This window comes from Corylus avellana, chromosome ca5 (genome assembly GCF_901000735.1).
Source record: "Corylus avellana chromosome ca5, CavTom2PMs-1.0".
Taxonomy (NCBI): domain Eukaryota; kingdom Viridiplantae; phylum Streptophyta; class Magnoliopsida; order Fagales; family Betulaceae; genus Corylus; species Corylus avellana.
In genome coordinates, this window is record NC_081545.1 from 34,321,772 (window position 1) to 34,341,957 (window position 20,186).

At 35.0% G+C, this 20,186-nt stretch overlaps 4 protein-coding genes across 4 annotated transcripts; 1 reads left to right on the top strand and 3 right to left on the bottom strand.

The window, feature by feature from the left end:
- The first annotated feature begins 1,330 nt into the window (after positions 1-1,330).
- Positions 1,331-5,828, top strand: LOC132182211 (transcription factor MYB98). Its single transcript, XM_059595401.1, has 3 exons — positions 1,331-1,947; positions 2,071-2,197; positions 5,128-5,828. The coding sequence occupies exons 1-3, from the start codon at positions 1,331-1,333 to the stop codon at positions 5,707-5,709; spliced, it is 1,326 nt and encodes a 441-aa protein (XP_059451384.1). The 3' UTR covers positions 5,710-5,828.
- Positions 5,829-7,402: 1,574 nt separating this feature from the next.
- LOC132182466 (phosphoenolpyruvate/phosphate translocator 2, chloroplastic-like) lies at positions 7,403-11,275 on the bottom strand. Its single transcript, XM_059595720.1, has 9 exons — positions 10,872-11,275; positions 10,587-10,709; positions 10,230-10,382; positions 9,268-9,353; positions 9,038-9,122; positions 8,819-8,938; positions 8,630-8,707; positions 7,597-7,726; positions 7,403-7,496 (listed from the first exon to the last, which is right to left on the bottom strand). The coding sequence occupies exons 1-9, from the start codon at positions 11,241-11,243 to the stop codon at positions 7,420-7,422; spliced, it is 1,224 nt and encodes a 407-aa protein (XP_059451703.1). The 5' UTR covers positions 11,244-11,275; the 3' UTR covers positions 7,403-7,419.
- Positions 11,276-12,263: 988 nt separating this feature from the next.
- LOC132182386 (uncharacterized) lies at positions 12,264-15,732 on the bottom strand. Its single transcript, XM_059595620.1, has 4 exons — positions 15,651-15,732; positions 13,570-14,062; positions 12,796-13,040; positions 12,264-12,617 (listed from the first exon to the last, which is right to left on the bottom strand). Exons 2-4 carry the CDS (start codon positions 14,016-14,018, stop codon positions 12,403-12,405), a joined length of 909 nt encoding a protein of 302 aa, XP_059451603.1. The 5' UTR covers positions 14,019-14,062; positions 15,651-15,732; the 3' UTR covers positions 12,264-12,402.
- A 3,367-nt stretch (positions 15,733-19,099) lies between these two features.
- On the bottom strand, positions 19,100-19,826 carry LOC132181441 (ubiquitin-ribosomal protein eS31 fusion protein). Its single transcript, XM_059594655.1, has one exon. It carries the CDS (start codon positions 19,766-19,768, stop codon positions 19,298-19,300), a length of 471 nt encoding a protein of 156 aa, XP_059450638.1. The 5' UTR covers positions 19,769-19,826; the 3' UTR covers positions 19,100-19,297.
- Between the last annotated feature and the right edge of the window lie 360 nt (positions 19,827-20,186).

Below are 20,186 nucleotides of genomic sequence, written 5' to 3' on the forward strand. Positions count from 1 at the left end.
TAAGCTGTTTGGATTTTTGTAAATTGTGAACAATCTAATAATTAACAGAGAATCTCAATCCATTTATATACGTATTTGATCAACTGTTGGATTTTTTTTTTTTTGAATTATATTTTAGCTCCAAATGACGGATTGGGATCTACAACATGCAATTTGTTGTTCGGATTGCTTGTAGTCTGCACAACAAATGTAAGAGAGTTGTTATGGAGCCCACCAGTCCGAAACATGCTCCATTCAGACAAAAAAAAAATTGTTGAGAATCTCTATTCTAATTGGTCATATTTATAAACCGTATCTCTATTAATTTTGATGAAAAGATTACCTAAAAAAAAATCATTTTGAATTGAATGTTTTAGTATTTGAACTATCCTCAAAATAATTGATCACACTCATTTTTTTTCACTTCGACTCACAATTCTAATAAAAATGAGATGTCATTCATCATTCCATTATTCATCCCATGCTCATCCTTTTTGCAAATTCATCATTATATTTGTGAGTTTCACAAATTCAACGTGGATTTGTCTATCAACTGTGTATCGAAGATGTGCAATGAAATTAATGATTTGTATCATTTTTTAATTTAAAAAAGAAAAGAAAAGAGCATTTAAAGCTACAATATCTGGAAACATGACCCGGACTTTGTTTTCTCGAATTTAGTTGGCACTTAGCTAAGAAACATAATTATGAAATTGGTTGTCATTGCGTGAGACGAAGGCCGTGAGATCCACCTGTCTTAGGCAGTATAGGGTGCATGCGTACCTACTTAAAACAAGCGATCTATTCAAATCAGGTGTAATTCAAACAGTTAATTGGCGGAGGAGATTTCAATCTAGCTTATAAACATTTTCTTTTAATTTGTTGAATTAATTATAGCTCTCCTAGCTTATAGAACACATACCGACGGTCCGATTCGCCCGATAGAACCGTGATCTTAGCTTTGGTGGCTCTGATCTAATAAAAAATATACACATGGGAAGCATGCCGTTTTGGGGATTATGCCTTAAAACGCAGCGAAGAGCAGCACATGTCTTCCATGTGTTGTTCATCTGTCCGAGAATTTTCCTAAAGTACAACACCATATAACGACCTAATCATTTATACTCTTTTTTCTTTTATCCCCCCTTGAAAATACTAAGAGTGGGAAGCTCAACAGTCACAATCAACAATTAACCTCAGCCGTAGGATCACAGGAATGACCAACGGTTTTTGAATCAAGTGGGCCCACAACCCTGCTCCTTCTCACACTAATAAAGCCCACAGAGACAGAGCCCCCCCATTACACCACATTAAACCACCCTTCCTTTCTTGAGCTTTTTCTCTCCACTGCATGGAGTTTGACAACAGCTTAAGAGAGGATTTTCCTTTTCTTTCCAGCTTTTTCTCTGATAATCCCTTGAAACCAGCTGATTTAACAAATGGGTTTTCCGTAGAAACCTCTTCCTCTAAGGAATTGGTTCATGATTTTCAGCATTTTGATGATCATCATCACCACCACTTTCCCATCAGTGGGTTTAGTCTGAATCCTGATGAGAACCATGTTGATGATGATCATCATCATCATTTCAACGTTGAGGAGTCTTCCTCAGACCCCCTTGCTGGGATTCAAGCCCCATGGGCTTCTGAGGAGTTTCTGAAGGATTTCAATGCCTATGCTTCTACCCTTTTAGCATCTGATGGAAACATGCATGGCTTTGAGAATTCTGTAGGCCTTTGGGATAATAATCCTCAGAAAAATTTGGTTCTGCCTCTGAACATTCAAGAACTTGGATCAGCAAATGTTAGGCTGGCAGATGACGTCTCATGCATAACCTTGGAAAATGGATATCACAGGAGTGCTGCTGCTTATGATGAGAAGAAGAGGAAGCGAGTGAACATAAGAAAGGCAACCAAAATTCAAAAGAAAAACAACATAATCAAAGGCCAGTGGACTCTTCAAGAAGACAGGTATATATATACTTTATTTTTTGGTTAATTAATTTCTTTAATTTTTTGGCAAGAGGAACCTTATATATATATTTTCTCAATTAGGGTTTTGTGTTTTTGATTGATGAAGAATTTGGTTTGCAGGCAGCTGGTGCAGTTGGTAGATCAGCTTGGAGTTAAGAAATGGTCTCAAATCGCTAAGATGCTGAATGGAAGAGTGGGGAAGCAGTGTAGGGAGAGATGGCACAATCACTTGCGGCCAGACATTAGGGTTTTTCCCCTTTCTTCTTCTTCTTCTTGCCCTATGTTATATATCTTCCATATATAATATATACATACATATATAAATACTTACAAAAACACAACTTTTTATTCAATTGTGTTTTACAGTTATTCAAATTACACACATATATGCATTCACATACATTTTTAGCTATTCATTTATTAAAAAATGGGTAGTTGAATTTTTGTTTTTTATTTTTATTTTTTTACGCGTGTAATATTGGGAGATTATTACTTAATTTGAAATTTAGCTATTATTAATTTTTTATTGGCATGGTTTCTTAAGTATTTAGGATCGACTAACATTCGGTTAATAAAATAACTCGACATCTCCGGTTAGTAAATTGAATGGCCAAGATTCGTTAGTTTTTAACGATAACAAAAAAGAAAAGCTTTAGACAAAAAAAATGAAAGAGAAAGGAAAAAAAATATCATGGAGGACATCGCAGAGGTACCGTCGGTGCCGGTGGTAGAGCAACTGGTTCTATCACTAGAGCAAGCTCACATGGCCAAACTGCTCCACACCATCACTAAACCATCCCACCTCCTCCAAATTTACACCTCCCGCCACCAAGCCCACCACCATCTCTCCACCGTCCTCTCCAAAATCAAGTTCTCTCCTCTGCCTACCTTTCATTGCTGAAAACTCCCTCTCTGATCTCCATGCTTCGGACTATGATATGTATTACTCATCTTCTCCTTGACGCTCTCAAGTAGGCCATTTGAATCCTCTTTAGCTTCTTCCACGGCATCATTATCATCTATGACTTGCATCGGCCCGGGGTTGTTGTTGTCGCCGGTGGCGGCATTGGTGTTATCAATTAGATATTCATTAATTAAAAAGTTGACAACCATATTTACTCTTTTAACATGTGTTATCAAATGTATGGAGATTATTACGTTGCATTTTTGTCGTTATTATTTTCAAGTCGACGCGCTTTATAAAGTAGGTACATGAACTCTTACCCTATCAACTTATGCATGTTATACATTTTTAGTTACATTTTAATTAAGTAAGAACTAATTGGTAATTATATTTACTTTTTTTACACGTGTTATCAAATATATGGAGATTATTACGTTGCATTTTTTCCGTTATTGTGTTTTTTGACGACGCACTTTCTAAAGTATGTGAGCGCTATCCTATCCAATTATACACACATACACATATATACATATGTTCATGTTACACATTTTTAGTTATTCATAAATTAAGAAATAATTGATAATTGTATTTACTTTTTGATACCTACGTTACCAAATGTGTGGAGATTATTAATAATTAATTAAGATGCATTTTTATCTTTTATTGTTTCTTGTTGGTCTACTTTCTAAAATATATGAATACCTGCGCTTTAGGTCTACTTAATTATAACTAGGAAAATAATTAAGAATTAACTCTATAAGGGGTTAGGTTGCATTATTTTTTATTTTTTATTTTTTATTTTATTTTTTTTGAAGGGGGCCATCATAAGAAAGTCTTTTAAAAAAGGCCCTAAATATATTAAAAAGTTTACTTTAGAACAAATTTTATGGGACATATACTTATACACACACATGCTATACATTTTAAGTCATGCATTAATCAGGAAATTAATCAGTAATTATATTTACCTTTTTGATGTGTCTTATCGAATATATGGAGATTATTACATTGCATTTTTGTTGATATTGTTTCTTTGTCAATATGTTTTGTTTTGTTTTTTGTAAATTTATCCATCGTTTTTAAGTTGTTGTTTGACAAGGCAATTAAGAACATGGCATGGTGACTTTTTTTTAACCATACCTGATCATCAGCAAGATAGATTGTGAACTCCTGAAACAGATGGCCCTTGATATATTGTTGGTGTTGCACGTAAATTGTTCCCCTCTCCTATTCGTTCCTTGTATATATAACCTTGCCTTATATATATATATATGATGAAATGGTGATTTTATTTTAATAAAGTTTCAATCTCTTAATTCTTTCAAATTCTGATTTTTAGTTTCAAGTAATACCCTAGGTCAAACATACCTCGCCATTTTTGAAGTACACATCTAGCTAGCTAGCTCATTAGAAATAATGCATCATAAACTAGGTTTTCACTGTTTTATATTTGATTAATGCTAAATATTATACTTCTATTCCACTCCCATCCCATTGAGCTAATGTGTCAGCCATCTCTTGATATTTTTATTTATTTATTTTAACAAGGCTGATCCAATGGTTGATGTGTATAGCTACATCAATCCAGTGGGATGGATGTGTAGTATTTAACATTATATACTCTTATATTTTGACAATACCATGAGATAAGTTTCCAATTTAGATGATGAAATTGCAATTTTATTTGAATAAATATTCATTGGTATTTTTCTATTTCACCTGATTCTATTTCTAGTATTGCTAAAGATTTTCTTGACTAAATTTTTTTAGTGGCATACATTAATGTGAAATCATGAAATTACTAGCATTTGATAATGTAGTTTTGCACGTAAAATTTAACTTCTTACTCAAAATAAGATGTATTGACATTTCCAATAAATACGATTATAATTAATAATCTAATATTATTAGAAATAATGTTCATTTTCTCTTTAAAACTTTACCTAGATCCTATTATTTTATTTTTAATAATATTAAGTATGAGTTCAACGCAACAAGAAAATGACTGAACTAAATTAATTACTAATATATATCTTAATCATTTAAATTTTTTTGTTTTTTTGGCTAGTCTTAATTAGTCAGTTTAATTATTAGCATTTACCTTCTTAGGGTTTTGTCTTAATTTTTATATATAGTTGATCTTAAAAACAAATGGGTTTATTATATAGTATTACGTATCATGATAATTATACTATATATATCTTGCACGTGCATGCATGTTACACAGATCTCTCATTTTCCGTATATTGACAAACCCTAATGTGTTTTTGCAGAAAGATACATGGAGTGAGGAGGAAGATATGATACTAATTGAAGCCCACAAAGAAATAGGAAACAAATGGGCAGAAATTGCAAGGAGGCTGCCAGGAAGGACTGAGAACACTATCAAAAACCATTGGAATGCAACAAAAAGAAGGCAGCATTCAAAGAAGAAATGCAAGGACCCAAGTCTGCAGGGCTCCCTCTTGCAAAGCTACATAAAGAGCCTTTCTACTTCAACTTCGCCCACAATCGACAAGAATATTACTCTCTCAGCAGAAATGTCAAACGTACAAATGTTCAATGTGATGATGACCAAACCCCAAATTCAGATGGAGGGCTCAGATGTCACCTCCACAGACTGGACAGCACTCCCACCGTACGATCATAACAAGGCTCTGGATTTGTTTTCAGACAAAAACATGGCTCCTGAAAACAATGGCTTTGTGTCCATGCTTGAGGAGATCCCCTGCAATCCTGTGGTTGATGACAGCAGCAATATGGAGTTTGAGATGCATTTCGAGATGGATAGTCTTATGCAGGGTGAGTTGAAGGAGATGGATTTGCTGGAGATGATATGTCAGGGAAAGCTTTGAGCCGCCATCTGCATGTGGAATTCCTGGTGGGCTTCTCAAAAGGGTATGAAAAGATCATGCAAGTAGTGGATTAAATGTCATTTCTGCAGGGTTTTTTCTTTCTTTTTCGTATGTGTGAGTTCATATCCCAAAAAGGAAAAAAAAAATATTTGGATTAGTTTTTATTAAGAGCTGTTAGACTTGTACTATCCCTCACTTATGTGTGGAAGTTTGGAGTACTAGTTAATTATCATGGTATTTGTTATAAATATCTCTCTTTTGGGTTTTAAGGATACATATATATATATATATATATATATATATATATAGCTATGGAAATGCTATTTTTTTTTTTCTCTCATCAATCTCAGTTCATATTTTATTTAGCAAATCTATCATTGGATATGTAGAACTCTCAATGTGAGTCCTACAAATTCAATATTGGTGAGTTTGAAAAAAAAAAATGGATGGGAAATGAAAAAATAACAGGTCTCAAAAAGCCATCATCATTAGGCACACGCATGTAGATATATTCTTATTAAATCATCACTTATTCTAAAAATTTAAACTAATAAAAAATTTTGAACTTGATCATTTAAATCATTTTTTAATTATTTTGAGTTTCGAGATCTAGCCTTGAGAAGACGTAAATGATAGATATTATTGATCCAAAAATTTGATTGATAATAAAATTATGAATTTAATCATTTACGTATTATTCTAACTAGGCTATAACCCGATCCGTATGCATTGGTTTTTCATTATAATTTAATTTAAATTTTACCCAAATTCAAAGCTTATCCTATAGATCTCTATTCGCAAACAAATTATTTTCATTTCTTTATTTATTTTTTCTTGATTTTCCAATTTGAATGTCCAGGCTAATATGTCGCGTATAATTTTTTTAATCATTGGTGGATCAAATTAAATCAACATTAAATAACAAAATAACAATTTCATTTGTCATAATTTTACCTTGCCAATTGTCACAATTTTAACGCTCATAATATTCATGAGGTAATAATATTATTTTTAGTTCACTATATATTTTAATACAAATTCCTAATGGATGGGTGACAATGCAAATTAAAGTTTTCAAACATAATGACCTGACATTGCAATTTTTTAAAGTTTAATGGTATAGTTGCAAAAGTGATAGAACATCAAGGAAAACAAGTGAAGTTTGCCTTAAATTAAATGATTATATTCACCAATTTCTATTAATTTAAGCTTTTAGTATAAGTAATGATTTAACATAATATCAAAATAGAAGTTTTGGGTTCGAAACTTAGTTTAAAGGCATGTTTGAGATTGCGTTTAAGAGGTTTAAAAGTGCTTTTAACACTCAAAAAGTCCGTTTGAATAAAAAAGTACTCGTTTGGTAAAATAAATTAAAAGCGCTTTTAAGGGTTTAAAAAGCCTAAAATGGCCAAAACGCATTTTTGGCAAAAACTTTAAAATGAAGCTTTTGCCCAAAAGCTCTTTTTGACTTAAAAACTCTATTTCTCAAATGCAATTTCAAACAGATTTTAAGTTCTGACGCCTGTGATTTTATTAGGTAGAACCTTCTTCTTTTTTTCTTTTTTCAAGGAAGACCAATTGATGGATACTGTGTAAGAGCAAACTATGGCACACAAAAAAAATGATCTTCACACTAAACAAATTAGAATTTTCTCTGGAATGGATAAAGATTACAATCATTTTTTTAAAAAAATTTATTTACAGTAAAAATCAAGCAGCCTTCGGCTTTGGCTTTATCCGCTTTGCTCTTGAATACAAGAAGACTCCAGCAAGAGCCACAGCAGTTCCTGCAGTAAAAGCAAATCGAGATGAACGTAAAAGAAGGAAGAGAGATAGTAGAGAAACTTCACATGAATGCATAATATTTGGTTACAAGGAATAATTTACCAAGGGAGTTAATAGGAGAGACAGGGGTTTGGAAGAAGATAACTGAGGAGACTATGAGCACCACGCGCTTCACGCAATTTCCAACCGCGTGGGTGACAGGTGATATCTTCCCTAATATCATATAGGATACCTGCCCACACACACAAAAAAAAAAAAAAAAAACAACAATAGAATTAGCCTGAGCAAAATGGGTACTACAAAATATGGGGTTTGGCCGAAATTGGACTCGTTGAGATTGAGACATGTACGTGTTCTATAATAGTACGTAAGGGAATGTGTTTCAATCCCAACAATTCATTTCCAATTGGAATTCGATCAAAGCTGAATCCCAAAATATGGGCTCAAAGTCAATTATAGTTGTCCATGAAGTTGAAACAATGGAGCCAAAGAACATATATCCTGATAAAATTTTCAGACAAAAATGTTTTTTCCTTTTTTTGTTTTGTTTTGTTTTAGGTTGTAATTGAAGCTTATTTAAACCACATAAGCTACAACAACAGAATCTTGACTAGAAAAGGCTGGGTCCCCAAGAATTATACCAAAAAAAAGCAGCTCTGGAAGTCCATCTGTGAAATCGAACCGTTCACAAGGACGTGCTCAAATCTCAATAGACAACTACTGACTAACATGAGAGATTATTTGCCTCTCCCAATACTTCTAATGTTTCTACTGTCAAATTACTGGAATTGAGAAAGGATTTAGAGCAGCCTAAAATAGTCAACCAGAGTGATTCAAGTTTTCAACAGTTTTTTGAGTAATTCTCTATCTCTAGAAGACTAGAATTGCAATTGATTATTTTTTGTAGGGTTTGTGCTCAAAAAATTTTAAGCTTTAGAATTTGAACCTGTTATCTCAAACGAACAGAAAAACAAAATGCATTCTATCATTGCAAGTTATGATTAACATAAGTTACATAACACAAAACCAAAAAAAATGAAGCAGAATCAGTACTAAAAGAAGCTATATATGCACATTTATGGTCTGCAGTATACTGAGCAAATAGAAACAGAACACAAAGAATCAAAGGCCTCACCTGCTGGTAACTATGGAAGCAGAATCCAGCCATAAGTGATCTCACACATAGTTCTCTAACATTTAAACCCTGATTTGCCTAGAACAAAAAAGAAAAGAGAACTGCTTGATGCAGGGTTTCTTCTTCTTTTATTTTATACAGTAATAATAAGTGGGGAGTAATCTCTCACTATTTAAATACACTACTTACAGCAGATTGAAGGTATGAAGGACTAAACTTAACGCCTTCCAAGAAAATAGCCGCAGGAACCAACAGGATAAAAGAAATAATGGTTATTACTGAGAAGAGATTGACATTGTCCAAAGTTTCCTGTTATGAACAAAATGCTGGTTATGGAAAATCGTCGAAGAATACTGTTAGAAGATAAGATTATACAATAACTTAGCCAAATAAATCTGGGTTGTTTACCTCTTCCTTAGCCATTAACTTTTTGCTGAATACATTACGCGATTGGTTTGTCAGATTCGAAGCCATTGCACTAGAAAAACCGGTCCTGTTTCAACATGGAGAGATGAGTCAAGTATCATAAGTAACCGGGCTTTTGAGCAAATGTAATTGTTTTATCTATTAGCAGAATCTATCCATGGTTGTGTCTGAAGGAATCTCCTTAATGAGACAACTGTAGTTTGCTCTCTTACCAATTGAAAGAGGCCTCAGTGAAAGATGCCAATGCCACTCCACCCACAATTGGTAAAAGGGAGGAAACTACCCAGAGAGTGGGCCTCTGTTTGCACAGGATGGTCAAAACTCAAGTCACATAATCTTATATGTAGATTAAATGGAGAGTGGTACATGATGTGAACATGTACTAGTCAAGCACCTTCATAGATTGCCTGCACTAGTATAGATCTTCAAGGTCACAAGAATAAGGAATTTAAGAAAGCACATCTTCAGAAGTAGAAAATAGAGTGCCTTTGCCACCATTCATCATCAAATGCTAAAATATCTATCTTTTTATTTCAGATTATCAATTCATATAAAGGGGATGTAAGTGCAAAAGCGAATCACCACCAAGGCAGCTTAAATTATTTAAGAGAAACACACATAAGGATAGATTTTGTTTATAGAAACTTCAATCATTTCCTTCAGATTCTTGGTATTCAAGGACTCAGGAGGGCACAGGTTACAGTTCCCAGTTCACTTCAAAGCATGCATTGATATACAAATCAAGTTCCCATGGGAATTACTCAGACAACTTGGAATGACATAATGGAATAGCATTTTCCCATTCACGACTAGGATGTAGGTACTAATTCTTCCTTTCTTGATGCCAGAAAACTTACGCTAGAAAGAGAAGAAAACCAAGTACATAGTTCCTAATTCTTCATAAATCTTCTGCAATTCCAAACCTATAACAAAATGTCATTCTTTTGTTATTACTTTTGGGGTTTTTGAAACATTTTCCAATTTCATTAAACACCAATTAGGAAAAAGAAGAAGAACTCATATAAACAAATTCTAAGAAATCAAAGAAATGGGGCCTAATTGCTTTTAGTTCTGATACTGATACTGTCCTCTCATAATCTTCGAAGTTTCGAACAAATAGGGTGTATAATACCTTCAAAAGAAAAGACCCCCAAAATAGGATAGAATTGCTTACCTCGCCAAGAAACAAGGCAGAGAGTACAACCGTGAAAAAGGGTTCCATAGCTTTGATTGTGTGAGTGAACGAAACAGCAACTTTCCCAAGACTAATGTTGGTCAAGAGGTTCCCCATTGTGTGCGCCACAGCCAGTGGTAAAATTACTGCAAGCTGAAAAGTGAAAATATTCATTAAAAAACACACACAATCAAACGGGCGAATACGCAATTCAACATTCACATCCGGCTCAGCAAATTTTTCAAACAACCTATGTGTGAGTTAACAGTACAAATACCGTAGCAGCTCACTAAATGTTTTTCAAATTACTGAGCCGGATGCAGCTCATTTTACTGTATAATCAAAAGAACAAGGTACCTGCGAAGAAGTAATCTTTGGCCTGGTAACAAAATTGGATGCCCACATCAAAATAATCATCAAAGTCCCAATGCCTACTTGAAATGCTGTAACCGTCGCAGGAAATGGATAGACTTTTAGAACCTATAAACGAGCCGTAGCATTTAAATTCTAGCAGTCTTGAGATTAACCAAACATTACCGATATGATCATGTTAGAATAACGATTAATACTTTTACGGAGATCATTTAGTATTCTAAAAAGAAGGCCGAGCTGACACGTGGAGTAAAAGATATAGATGATGACCTGTTTGTTGTAGATGTTGAAGCAGATATTCAAAATATACCAAATCCCAAACATGGCGCCCAGCTGCAAAGTCTTAATCACGCCGCTCGGTTTCACGGTATCGTCGGCATTCTCCGGCGACGAAGCAGCCCTGAGCTTGAACTTGTTGTTTCTTTGGCTCGAAATAGAAAGGGAACCAAATATTGGCGTGTTAAAGCGTGGCGAAGAAAATGCATAAAGAAAACTTTTTGGTGGGAGTCCATGAATGAAAGTGAGGCCGAGTGGTGTGGGAGACGATGAGAGTGAAAGGCGAGTGAATTTAGAGTGTTTGGTTGGGTTTGGAGGTTTCAGAAATGGGGTTGAGAGAGACAGAACTAAGGCAGTGTTCTGCATTTTGTGGAGTTGAAGAAGCAAGTGTTGGAGACAGAAACGGAGGAGGTTTTAACGTTGCATGGGACAAACTCACAATTCAGATCCAGATAATGTATCAGGTTTGTCATGACTGAAAGATTCTGATGGCAATTTGCTGTCACAATTATTAAAACCCCAATTATTATCCGGATGGTTAGCAATTCAAATAATGAATATAAAAAAATTCTTATAAAACCCATTTATTCAAACAGGTGGGCGAATTACTCAAAACTTGATCAAATATGTGGGTTTATAAGAGTTTTCTCATATTTACTGTCTGAATTGCTATCCATGAAAGATACCTGAACTACAACTATTTGGCGTATCATGCTAAAACAAATTTATCTAACTCTCTTCATTATATATAAATCATTATTTTTAATCACAAAGCAAATGATCAAGATTTTCCTATGAGGACAACAATTTTTCTTTAACTTGGTTTATTAAATTTTATTTATATTTTTAAACATGGACAAATATTAGACTAGATTGGAAAAAATTTCTAGAAAAAATTTGTCCTTCCTTTGATGAAACTAGTGATTAAAGTAAAAAACATGAGTTGATAAAATTGCAAGTCAAAGCATAAATATCCGCCGAAATGGTTGAAAGTAAGAATAGTCGGTCTATGGTTTGGATGCTAGCGTTGGGTGGTGGTTAGCTTGTGGTGGGAATGAATGGAGGGCATGAAGTTTGGATCTCATGTACTAGATTTGCTGAGACGAAGATGTGGCGTACGCTGCTTCAACTTGGGACCCAGATGTATGTTACAGGGAGGACATGTAAGATATTTTATATAATTAATTACCATGGACGTCAAATTTAACTGCCAAAGTGACTGACGTGGTAAATGTAATGAGAACTTGTAATATTAGTTTACAAGGAAATTGTAATAAAAATTATAGCATCCCCAAGGATAATGGGTGTGTGAGTAAATTCATTTAAAAACAAAAACAAAGAACAATTACCATTGGCGACTATGAGCACTAACCATATAAAAGGTAATGAAACAATCAAAGCCAGGCTCAAATAATCAATCAAGAATCTCAAAACTCAAGAATGACGGAAGGAATGCCTGGAGTGAACCTACGAAGCAGATACAAGAATAAAAACTCTTGCTATCATACAAAATTGAAGAGTGGCCTCATAATGAGAGACATTTGAGTCTTGCAAATGTCAAATAGCCAGTGTGACCTTTTGCCTCACTGCATGGTCTAGCCATGACTATGGGAGAACTCGAATTTTCCAGCACAATGCTTCCCTTGCTTGAACGCTGCCGCTTCTTACCGGGAAGAGACCCGAGGTTGCCTTCATCTCGAACTTCATAAGTACGAAGAAGTACCTCAAATGTCCTTAGATCTAACACACACAAGCAGAAAATACATATACAAGTATGTGTCAGTGACTAAATTGGCCATTAATTTCTCAATTTAAGGTAGAGCAAAAGGATAAAACTACCTAAAATAAGCAAAACGTGTCAAATAAAACACATTCCTGATTCTAAAAACACTGAGGAAATAGTTGCATGAAAGCATACCAGTAAAGTTGGATCTAAGAGAATCGCAGGCTCGTTGTACTTGCTCAATACATGGGGAGAAGGAGCACAAAACCCCATCTGGTTTCAACATTTTCCCAGCCGAAGGAATGGCCAGCCAAGGTTGGGGTAGGTCAAGGAAGACGGAATCTGCTAACCCAGAAAATTCATCTGGAAAACCTTCACCTTGAATATCTCTAACTCCCACAGTGACTAAGCTGCTTATTCCTGTCTTCTCAAAATCCTCCCTATAATGATAAAAGATCAAATCCAAATTTCTGTATATCTTCTCAATATTTAGTAACAAAATGAAAGTAGTTGAGCTCAATTAGATGTTAAACCTCAAAATCACAAAAACTGACGCTACCTAGCACCACTTCTACAGATTTCCAACATCTTTAAAAATAAATACATAAATAATAATAATAATAATAATAATAATAATAACGCTTTTTGGATATCATTGAGATCTATTAAGCTTGTTTCTTGAGGTCCTAATAACTTAAGAGTCCCTCTCAACAAGACAGACACCGAATGTTAAATCATGTCAAATAGACTAGGTAAGCACTTCAGATATGCACCTAGCTATTAAGCTCTGATCAAAAGTAGTAGTTAGTAACTTATTTTTCAACTCTCGTTTGAACTAGTTTCTACTTTCAAGAAGAAGAAAAAAATCACAAATCTAATGTTATACAAAATATATTACATTATAAATGAATATTATAATCATCATTATCAGCAGTCCACAAGGATCAAATGGAAATATCCATCTCTTACCTGGCTGAGGCAGCCCTTTCTTCATGAAAATCAAATGTGTAGACATGTCCTGTAGGAGCAACAGCCCTTGCAAGAGACGTAGTTAAAGATCCACTTCCAGTCCCAGATTCCAGAACCAAACAACCAGGAACTATTTCCAAGTACATGATCACAAAGCTAATATCCGCAATATAGAGAATCTGAGTCCTATGACTTAGAACCAGAGTCCACAATTCAGGAGTAGGAGCTAACAAGTAAATAAAACCACCCTTGTTGCTAAACACCTTGGATCCAAAAGGCTTTCCAATCCAATCCGAATGTTTGAATACACCAAACCGGTTCTGAAGTACTGATTCCTGACTTACTTTAACAGCTTTCATGTTGTCATGCCTCTCATAGACAATAACCAAATCTCCTTCACAAATGTGACGACTAAATGATATTTTTTTTGTCGGATCAATAGACAACATCCTCAAAATCTGGAATTTGTAATATAGAATAAATTAGCACCTACCTGTGAAAATGAAAATTCCATAAAGGGTTAGTGAAAAAGCTACTAATATGTATAAGAATCTAGAGATATTGAATCTTATGGACCTGTAAAATTTCCTGAATAATATTTTATACATTGCTCATCAATGTTTTGCAGGAGACTGTTCATAGAAAATCACAAAAACCCTCATGTTTCACACGGCCATAGCCAATTTTGCTCTACAGCATAAAATGTTTGATAAACATAAAGGTAATATAAATAAGAAACTGATATCCCAATCTAGATCAAAAGTGTAACTATTGCACCACGAATGGTAAACATGAACACCTGCCCTCATCACCCCCTTTGTGAGGTGAGCAGGGGTGGAGCCACCTTCCATCGCCTCCCTGGTGGAGGGTGGCAGTTAGGTGGATCTCCACCCCAATTTTTTGCCCTTTTTAATTTTTTTGACGTAATTGTCTCCGTTGCAGGTGATGTGTATCTAGATACATGTGTGACTTTTTCATTGGTGTGGCAAGTTTGTCGTTAAAGACTCGATAAAAAATTAAATTAAAAGCTCTCTTATCAAAAAAAGACTCGATAAAAAATTTGACGAAGGGACCTGTTTGTCACTTGAACAAACATGAAGACTTCAATTGTCATTTGAAATCCATTGAGAGTACTCTAGTGATCTTTGGCACTTGGTATTCAATTTATTTGGAATTTTGTAGGCTATGCCTAGCAACATCCTAGAGCTGCTCTATTCCTAGAAGACTCAAGGGTGGGGACATCCCAAAGAGATTATCTGTAGAGTTATTCGTACACTCTTAATGTGGAGCATCTAGAGAGAAAAGAATTGGCACATGTTTTGAGGATTGTGAGTCTAATGTGCTTAGTTTAAACTGTATTTTTTAGATCTCTTTTGGATTGGGCTGTAATCTATGCTTCTAATTTCACCATTTCAAATCTTTTAGATGTAGTTAACTTTTTGAATTTTTCATATCTTAGGCTTATTGTATCTCTTAGACACTCTTCATGTTCGAGGCTTTACCTTTTTTTTTTCAATAAATTATTATTCTTCAAAAAGACTTTTCATATCAAAATTAGAAACTCTAGAATTTTGAGACAATTGTCCCCCAACTCCCCCACCCAAAAATAAAAAAGAGGACAAATCAACTCAAAGTCATTGTAAGCCCCTCTCTTTTCTCTAATTTGGGTGCTTCTCTAACCGGAATATCCAATATCAGACCAGACAATAGCATTCAAATTAATCCTTACAGTTTTAACTTTTCTAATAAAATCAAATAACACTAAACCCATGTCGGAAAAGCATCTTAATTCCCAACAACACCAGTCAAACCTCAAAATTCTAAGCCATTCATCACCAAACATTAACCATACCTAAAACCCAGAAGTGAACTATAAAGTGTTCAGAGAGCAATAAACACAGAACATTCACGGCCTCTCCCACCAGCCCAAGTGCAGAGCTCGGGGAGCACTCATAGGTGAGCTCAGGCTCCGTGGGTTCTCAAAGCACTGAGACAGTGTGACCGTGTGAGAGAGACGATGGAAAAGCGTGAATCAGAAATAATTTACAAACCCATTAACAAAGTCACAGAGAGAGACTTACAGAGAGTTGGAATCGAACGAAGAAGCACCCAAACCGCCCAAACCGCCTGAAACTCCTTTGAAGCAAAGCTTGTATTTAGGGCGGACTCGGGTTGAGAAATTTTGGGCTAAAAACGTTGGGCTTTTTAGGTTTAATTTGGTTAGTAAATGTACACGTAACGGTTGACCCGTGGATATCCATTTATTACCCATCTAATTTTATTCCTTAGATCATGGACCTAGATTTTAATTCAGGGGAAAATATGAAATCACCTCAAAAAGGAAAAAACAAAAAAAAAAAAAAGAAATCGGTCCTCTATGGTTTGAACTTTATATAGGGTTAAATACCTTTTTTTTTTTTAGTAGTTATACTTTGTCTTGTTATCAAATATTAAGGTTAAATTACCGAAAAATCAAGAGTATTTCCACTGCTACCCTAAATTTGTCACACTAAACTAAATCAAGAGAGGATTATAGCCAAAAACTGCAAGTCACTAAATCTCATCGTGTGCAAATTAATCATTGAACATGAGTCACAACCATTTTCTTTGGTGGTCAATTTGCATACAATGATGTTTGGTGGCTCGTGTTCGATGATCAATTTGCATATAAAGTTATTCAATGGCTTGTGATTCTTTATTGTTGTCCTCTCTTAGTGTGACAGGCTTAAGGCATAAGCATAGGGGCTCACAATTCTTTGTTGTCAGCTTCTCTCAGTGTGACAAACTTAGGGCAGGTCTCTCAACTATCAAGTAAAAGATTGAAGATGAGTGAAAGAGAAGAGGTAAAAAAAAAAAAAAGTTAGAACGTTATGACGTTTTTATCTTACATCATAGTTACATGTACCATTTTAATTACATAGCGCATTTGTGGTTATCTGATATGAACTTTCATCATGCTGGCGATGACGTGTAATGCTGATATGGAATATTGCATGTGACACGTGGACATCTATCTATGTGACATTAGCTTCCAATTAAAAATGCAAACGAAATGACTTGCTCTATAATAGTGAAAGTCACGTGAATCTATAATATGAAATTCAAATTACGAGGGTTGAGTTTATAATAAGGGTAATGCAAAGTACCATATTTTTTTCTTATAATAAAGCAAACCTTAAAGGCTGATTTTGTATATTTTTCCCCTTTATTTTTAGAAAGTTAAATTTTTATAATCAATTCTTATCGAATGACTCAGGTATCACCATTTTAGCATATAATTTAATGAGATTTTATGAATTTTAAAAAATGGTCTACGTAGTAGGTTAGTAAATTCTATATTATTTAATTAAAAATTTAAAAACTCAATTGAAGAATTTCTCAGGTACCAAATAATACTCATATTTACATCAAACTCACCTTTGAAAGCCTTAGGTACGTTTGGTGGGCTATGCTCAACCTAGAAAATATAAGGGACAGTTTTCATCTAAGTTGAGAGGAATTTCTCTGATCCACTTTATAAAATTGCAACATGTTCCTTAATATATATATATATAAGTGCACATGTCCCTAACATACGAGAAGCAAGTCATTTCTTAATAGAGTTCTTCTTAATAGAGTTCTCCATCTCCGATAATGCTATTAAAAAAAAATGTGTTTCTCCCATACTCAGAATGCAAATCTGGACTGGGTTAGAAAAAATTCAAATTCAGCTGACCCAATTTGAATGAATACTCTATCCAAACATAAGGGCCTATCTATGCTTACCTTCAGTAAAAAGAAATCGTTTAGCATGCCTTGTTGCAGCTCTTTTAGCAATATAGACTCTCCATCAGATTCTTCAGCAACTGAATAAAAATCCTAGTCAATGCATTCGAAATGCAATAATCCTTCTAAACACAAAACCAAATAAAAATCTCTCCCTTACAGAACACAACAGATCAAATCAAGTATGCAGCAAATGAAAAACACAACAAAACTTCAAGACTTGGCCCTCAACAGAGAGATTTGCACCTTAGTAGCAACTGTAACAGATCCCTCTGCAACATCTCTCAATCATAACCCAATTATAAGAGAGCCATTTTGTAATCCTGGGAAAGCACTTGTCCTCACAAACTAGGAACAAGGTAGGCATCAAAGCAATCCAAATTGTACAATCTATACTGTTTGTCGGAGAGGATCAAATGATTCCCAACCCTCAATGCAAAATATAAATTTACTACAAGATTATAAAGACATCTCAACCCAGGGACAACATTACGACTCTCTTTTTAAGTGTACAACAGTACAAATAGCATCAGCTGTGTCAGATTGGGAATAGGATCCGGAGATAATTTCATGGTCAAAACTTTATTTTGTTGCATCTAACCGTGTGCATAATTCCACACCATTTAAAATTTTTAAGTCATGAAGCAACATATTCACCATGTGGCATCATCTACACTGTTATATGCAACAAAATAAAATCTTGATCATCAAATTAGTTCATTCATCTCCATTTCATTTGAAATTGAGAGTATACTTGTCCATCACTCTGGCCCTTTAACATTTAATGTACTCACTCATTGACAAGGGAAAGTCTAAGCTACCATGAACTTTAAAATGGTGAAAACTGATTTGAAACAGATGTACCCAACACTTTGACACGCATAAATCCTAATAACCCAAAAAACCAAGTACTTTGAATCGGGTTCAGAAGTCAAATAAATTGAATATCTGCTACCAGTAGGGATAAGAAATTAACTAACTGGCAATGAGCTCAAGCTAGATAGTGAGCTCAAAGACCCACTATGTGCAGACGTAACTTCCAAATTAGAATTAGCATCTTGTCTTAGTGGAGTGTAGTAGCTACTAACAAACTAACGAAAGCCAGGACATATGACTAAACACTGAAAGAAAAAAACTTGCAACTGCCTGTAGCTTTTATTGACTAGTACCAGCACAAAACAAAGTTCCTGGAAAGATCTACCCACAATTTTGTAGACATAGATGCTAACATAATTACAACAGCCCTAAATTTTCCAACCTAAAAATATCAAATTCAATAAGACCCAAACCAATCATTATAAGAACCTAAACCATTAAAATTGCTATAACATATACTGCTAGCAAAGCTCGACACAGCTAGAACCCAAATGAGTTCACAGAATTTGATTAAAATGTCCATTGCTAAGTCCTCAAAAAATATTCAAGCCAACAGTTTCAGAACATCCATTGAATTTATATTTTATTGACAATGCCATGTTATCGAAATGAAATAGCAACTTCAGCCCTGATCAATGATCACAACCCAAATACAAAATCTTGCACGAATCCAACATTTGCAACTCAAAGCATACATCCCAAAAGAATTAAGTAAAAGGGCACCCAAAAATTCAACATCCATTCATCACCGCGTTCCATATTCAGCAAATCTAAAGTGTCAAACTAAACTAATAACCAACACAATCACAACAAAAATCTCAACATAATCTTCAAAATAGCAATCATCTGTGGCTAATTTCAACCAAACACATTACTTAAAACCTTAAAATGTAAACAAATTATTTCAATTGCATAAAGTCAGAATACCGATAAATCCAGGACTTATATAAACTATCACATGAAGTAGCCAAAATATCAAAAACGCAAATTCCAAGTCATTAAAAAAACAAAGTTACTCTTGCAAAATCATTGAAACTGAACAAAGCGACCCAAAAAAGTACCCAAAAAACTCGACCTTTATTCCTTTCTAATCACCACCAGCCTTCTGGTACACATAGGTCAACCCACACTTGCCACAGTAGTGCCTGTCAAAATGATTGGCCATGAAGGTCCCAGCACCACACTCGGCGTTGGGGCACTCCTTCCTCAGCCTCTGAACCTTCCCAGAGTCATCCACCTTGTAGAACTGGAGCACGGCGAGCTTAACCTTCTTCTTCTTGTGCTTGAGCTTCTTGGGCTTCGTATAGGTCTTCTTCTTGCGCTTCTTGGCCCCTCCACGAAGACGAAGCACAAGGTGCAGAGTGGACTCCTTCTGGATGTTGTAGTCTGCCAAAGTCCGGCCATCCTCGAGCTGTTTTCCGGCGAAGATGAGTCGCTGCTGGTCCGGTGGAATTCCCTCCTTGTCTTGGATCTTGGCCTTCACATTGTCGATGGTGTCAGAGGACTCGACCTCTAGGGTTATGGTCTTGCCCGTCAGGGTCTTCACGAAGATCTGCATGGTTGCCGTCTGGTGTGGTGGAGCTTATGAGAGAGAAGGTAAAGCTTTTATAGGAGAGGGTGAATGTCATATTAGGGTTTTGCGGGGGTTGAGAGGAGGGGGGTGGGGTGTTTTGGGTGGGCTGTGGATGTGGGCCTTTCGGGTTTTGTGATTGCTTGTTAAAGTCCAGTTCGTTTTCTTTTCAAGTAAATGACATTTGGGTCCATCATCCCGGCCCTGTCTAAAAGCTAATGATCCTACAAAGGGAAAAAAAAAATTTTAAAAAAATTGATATGCACACGAAAAAATATGTACTACTAACTAAACCCTAACCATAATTTAATTTACTTTGGGCAAAAATCATTGATTGAATTACAAAAATAATACACCTGGCTTTTGAAATTAAACCATAATAATTCAATTAACCAATAGAACTAAA

Excerpts from the sequence above, each read along its gene's own strand:
- LOC132182211 (XM_059595401.1), top strand. The coding sequence starts at position 1,331 with ATGGAGTTTGACAACAGCTTAAGAGAGGATTTTCCTTTTCTTTCCAGC. Across the intron at positions 1,948-2,070 it reads TGGACTCTTCAAGAAGACAG|GCAGCTGGTGCAGTTGGTAG; the intron begins GTATATATATAC and ends TTTGGTTTGCAG. Across the intron at positions 2,198-5,127 it reads ACTTGCGGCCAGACATTAGG|AAAGATACATGGAGTGAGGA; the intron begins GTTTTTCCCCTT and ends GTGTTTTTGCAG.
- LOC132182466 (XM_059595720.1), bottom strand. The coding sequence starts at position 11,243 with ATGCAGAACACTGCCTTAGTTCTGTCTCTCTCAACCCCATTTCTGAAA. Across the intron at positions 8,939-9,037 it reads AGTTAATGGCTAAGGAAGAG|GAAACTTTGGACAATGTCAA; the intron begins GTAAACAACCCA and ends TGTTCATAACAG. Across the intron at positions 7,497-7,596 it reads CTCTCCTATTAACTCCCTTG|GAACTGCTGTGGCTCTTGCT; the intron begins GTAAATTATTCC and ends CTTTTACTGCAG.
- LOC132182386 (XM_059595620.1), bottom strand. The coding sequence starts at position 14,018 with ATGTTGTCTATTGATCCGACAAAAAAAATATCATTTAGTCGTCACATT. Across the intron at positions 13,041-13,569 it reads GAAAGGGCTGCCTCAGCCAG|GGAGGATTTTGAGAAGACAG; the intron begins GTAAGAGATGGA and ends TTATCATTATAG. Across the intron at positions 12,618-12,795 it reads TCTTAGATCCAACTTTACTG|ATCTAAGGACATTTGAGGTA; the intron begins GTATGCTTTCAT and ends TGTGTGTGTTAG.
- LOC132181441 (XM_059594655.1), bottom strand. The coding sequence starts at position 19,768 with ATGCAGATCTTCGTGAAGACCCTGACGGGCAAGACCATAACCCTAGAG.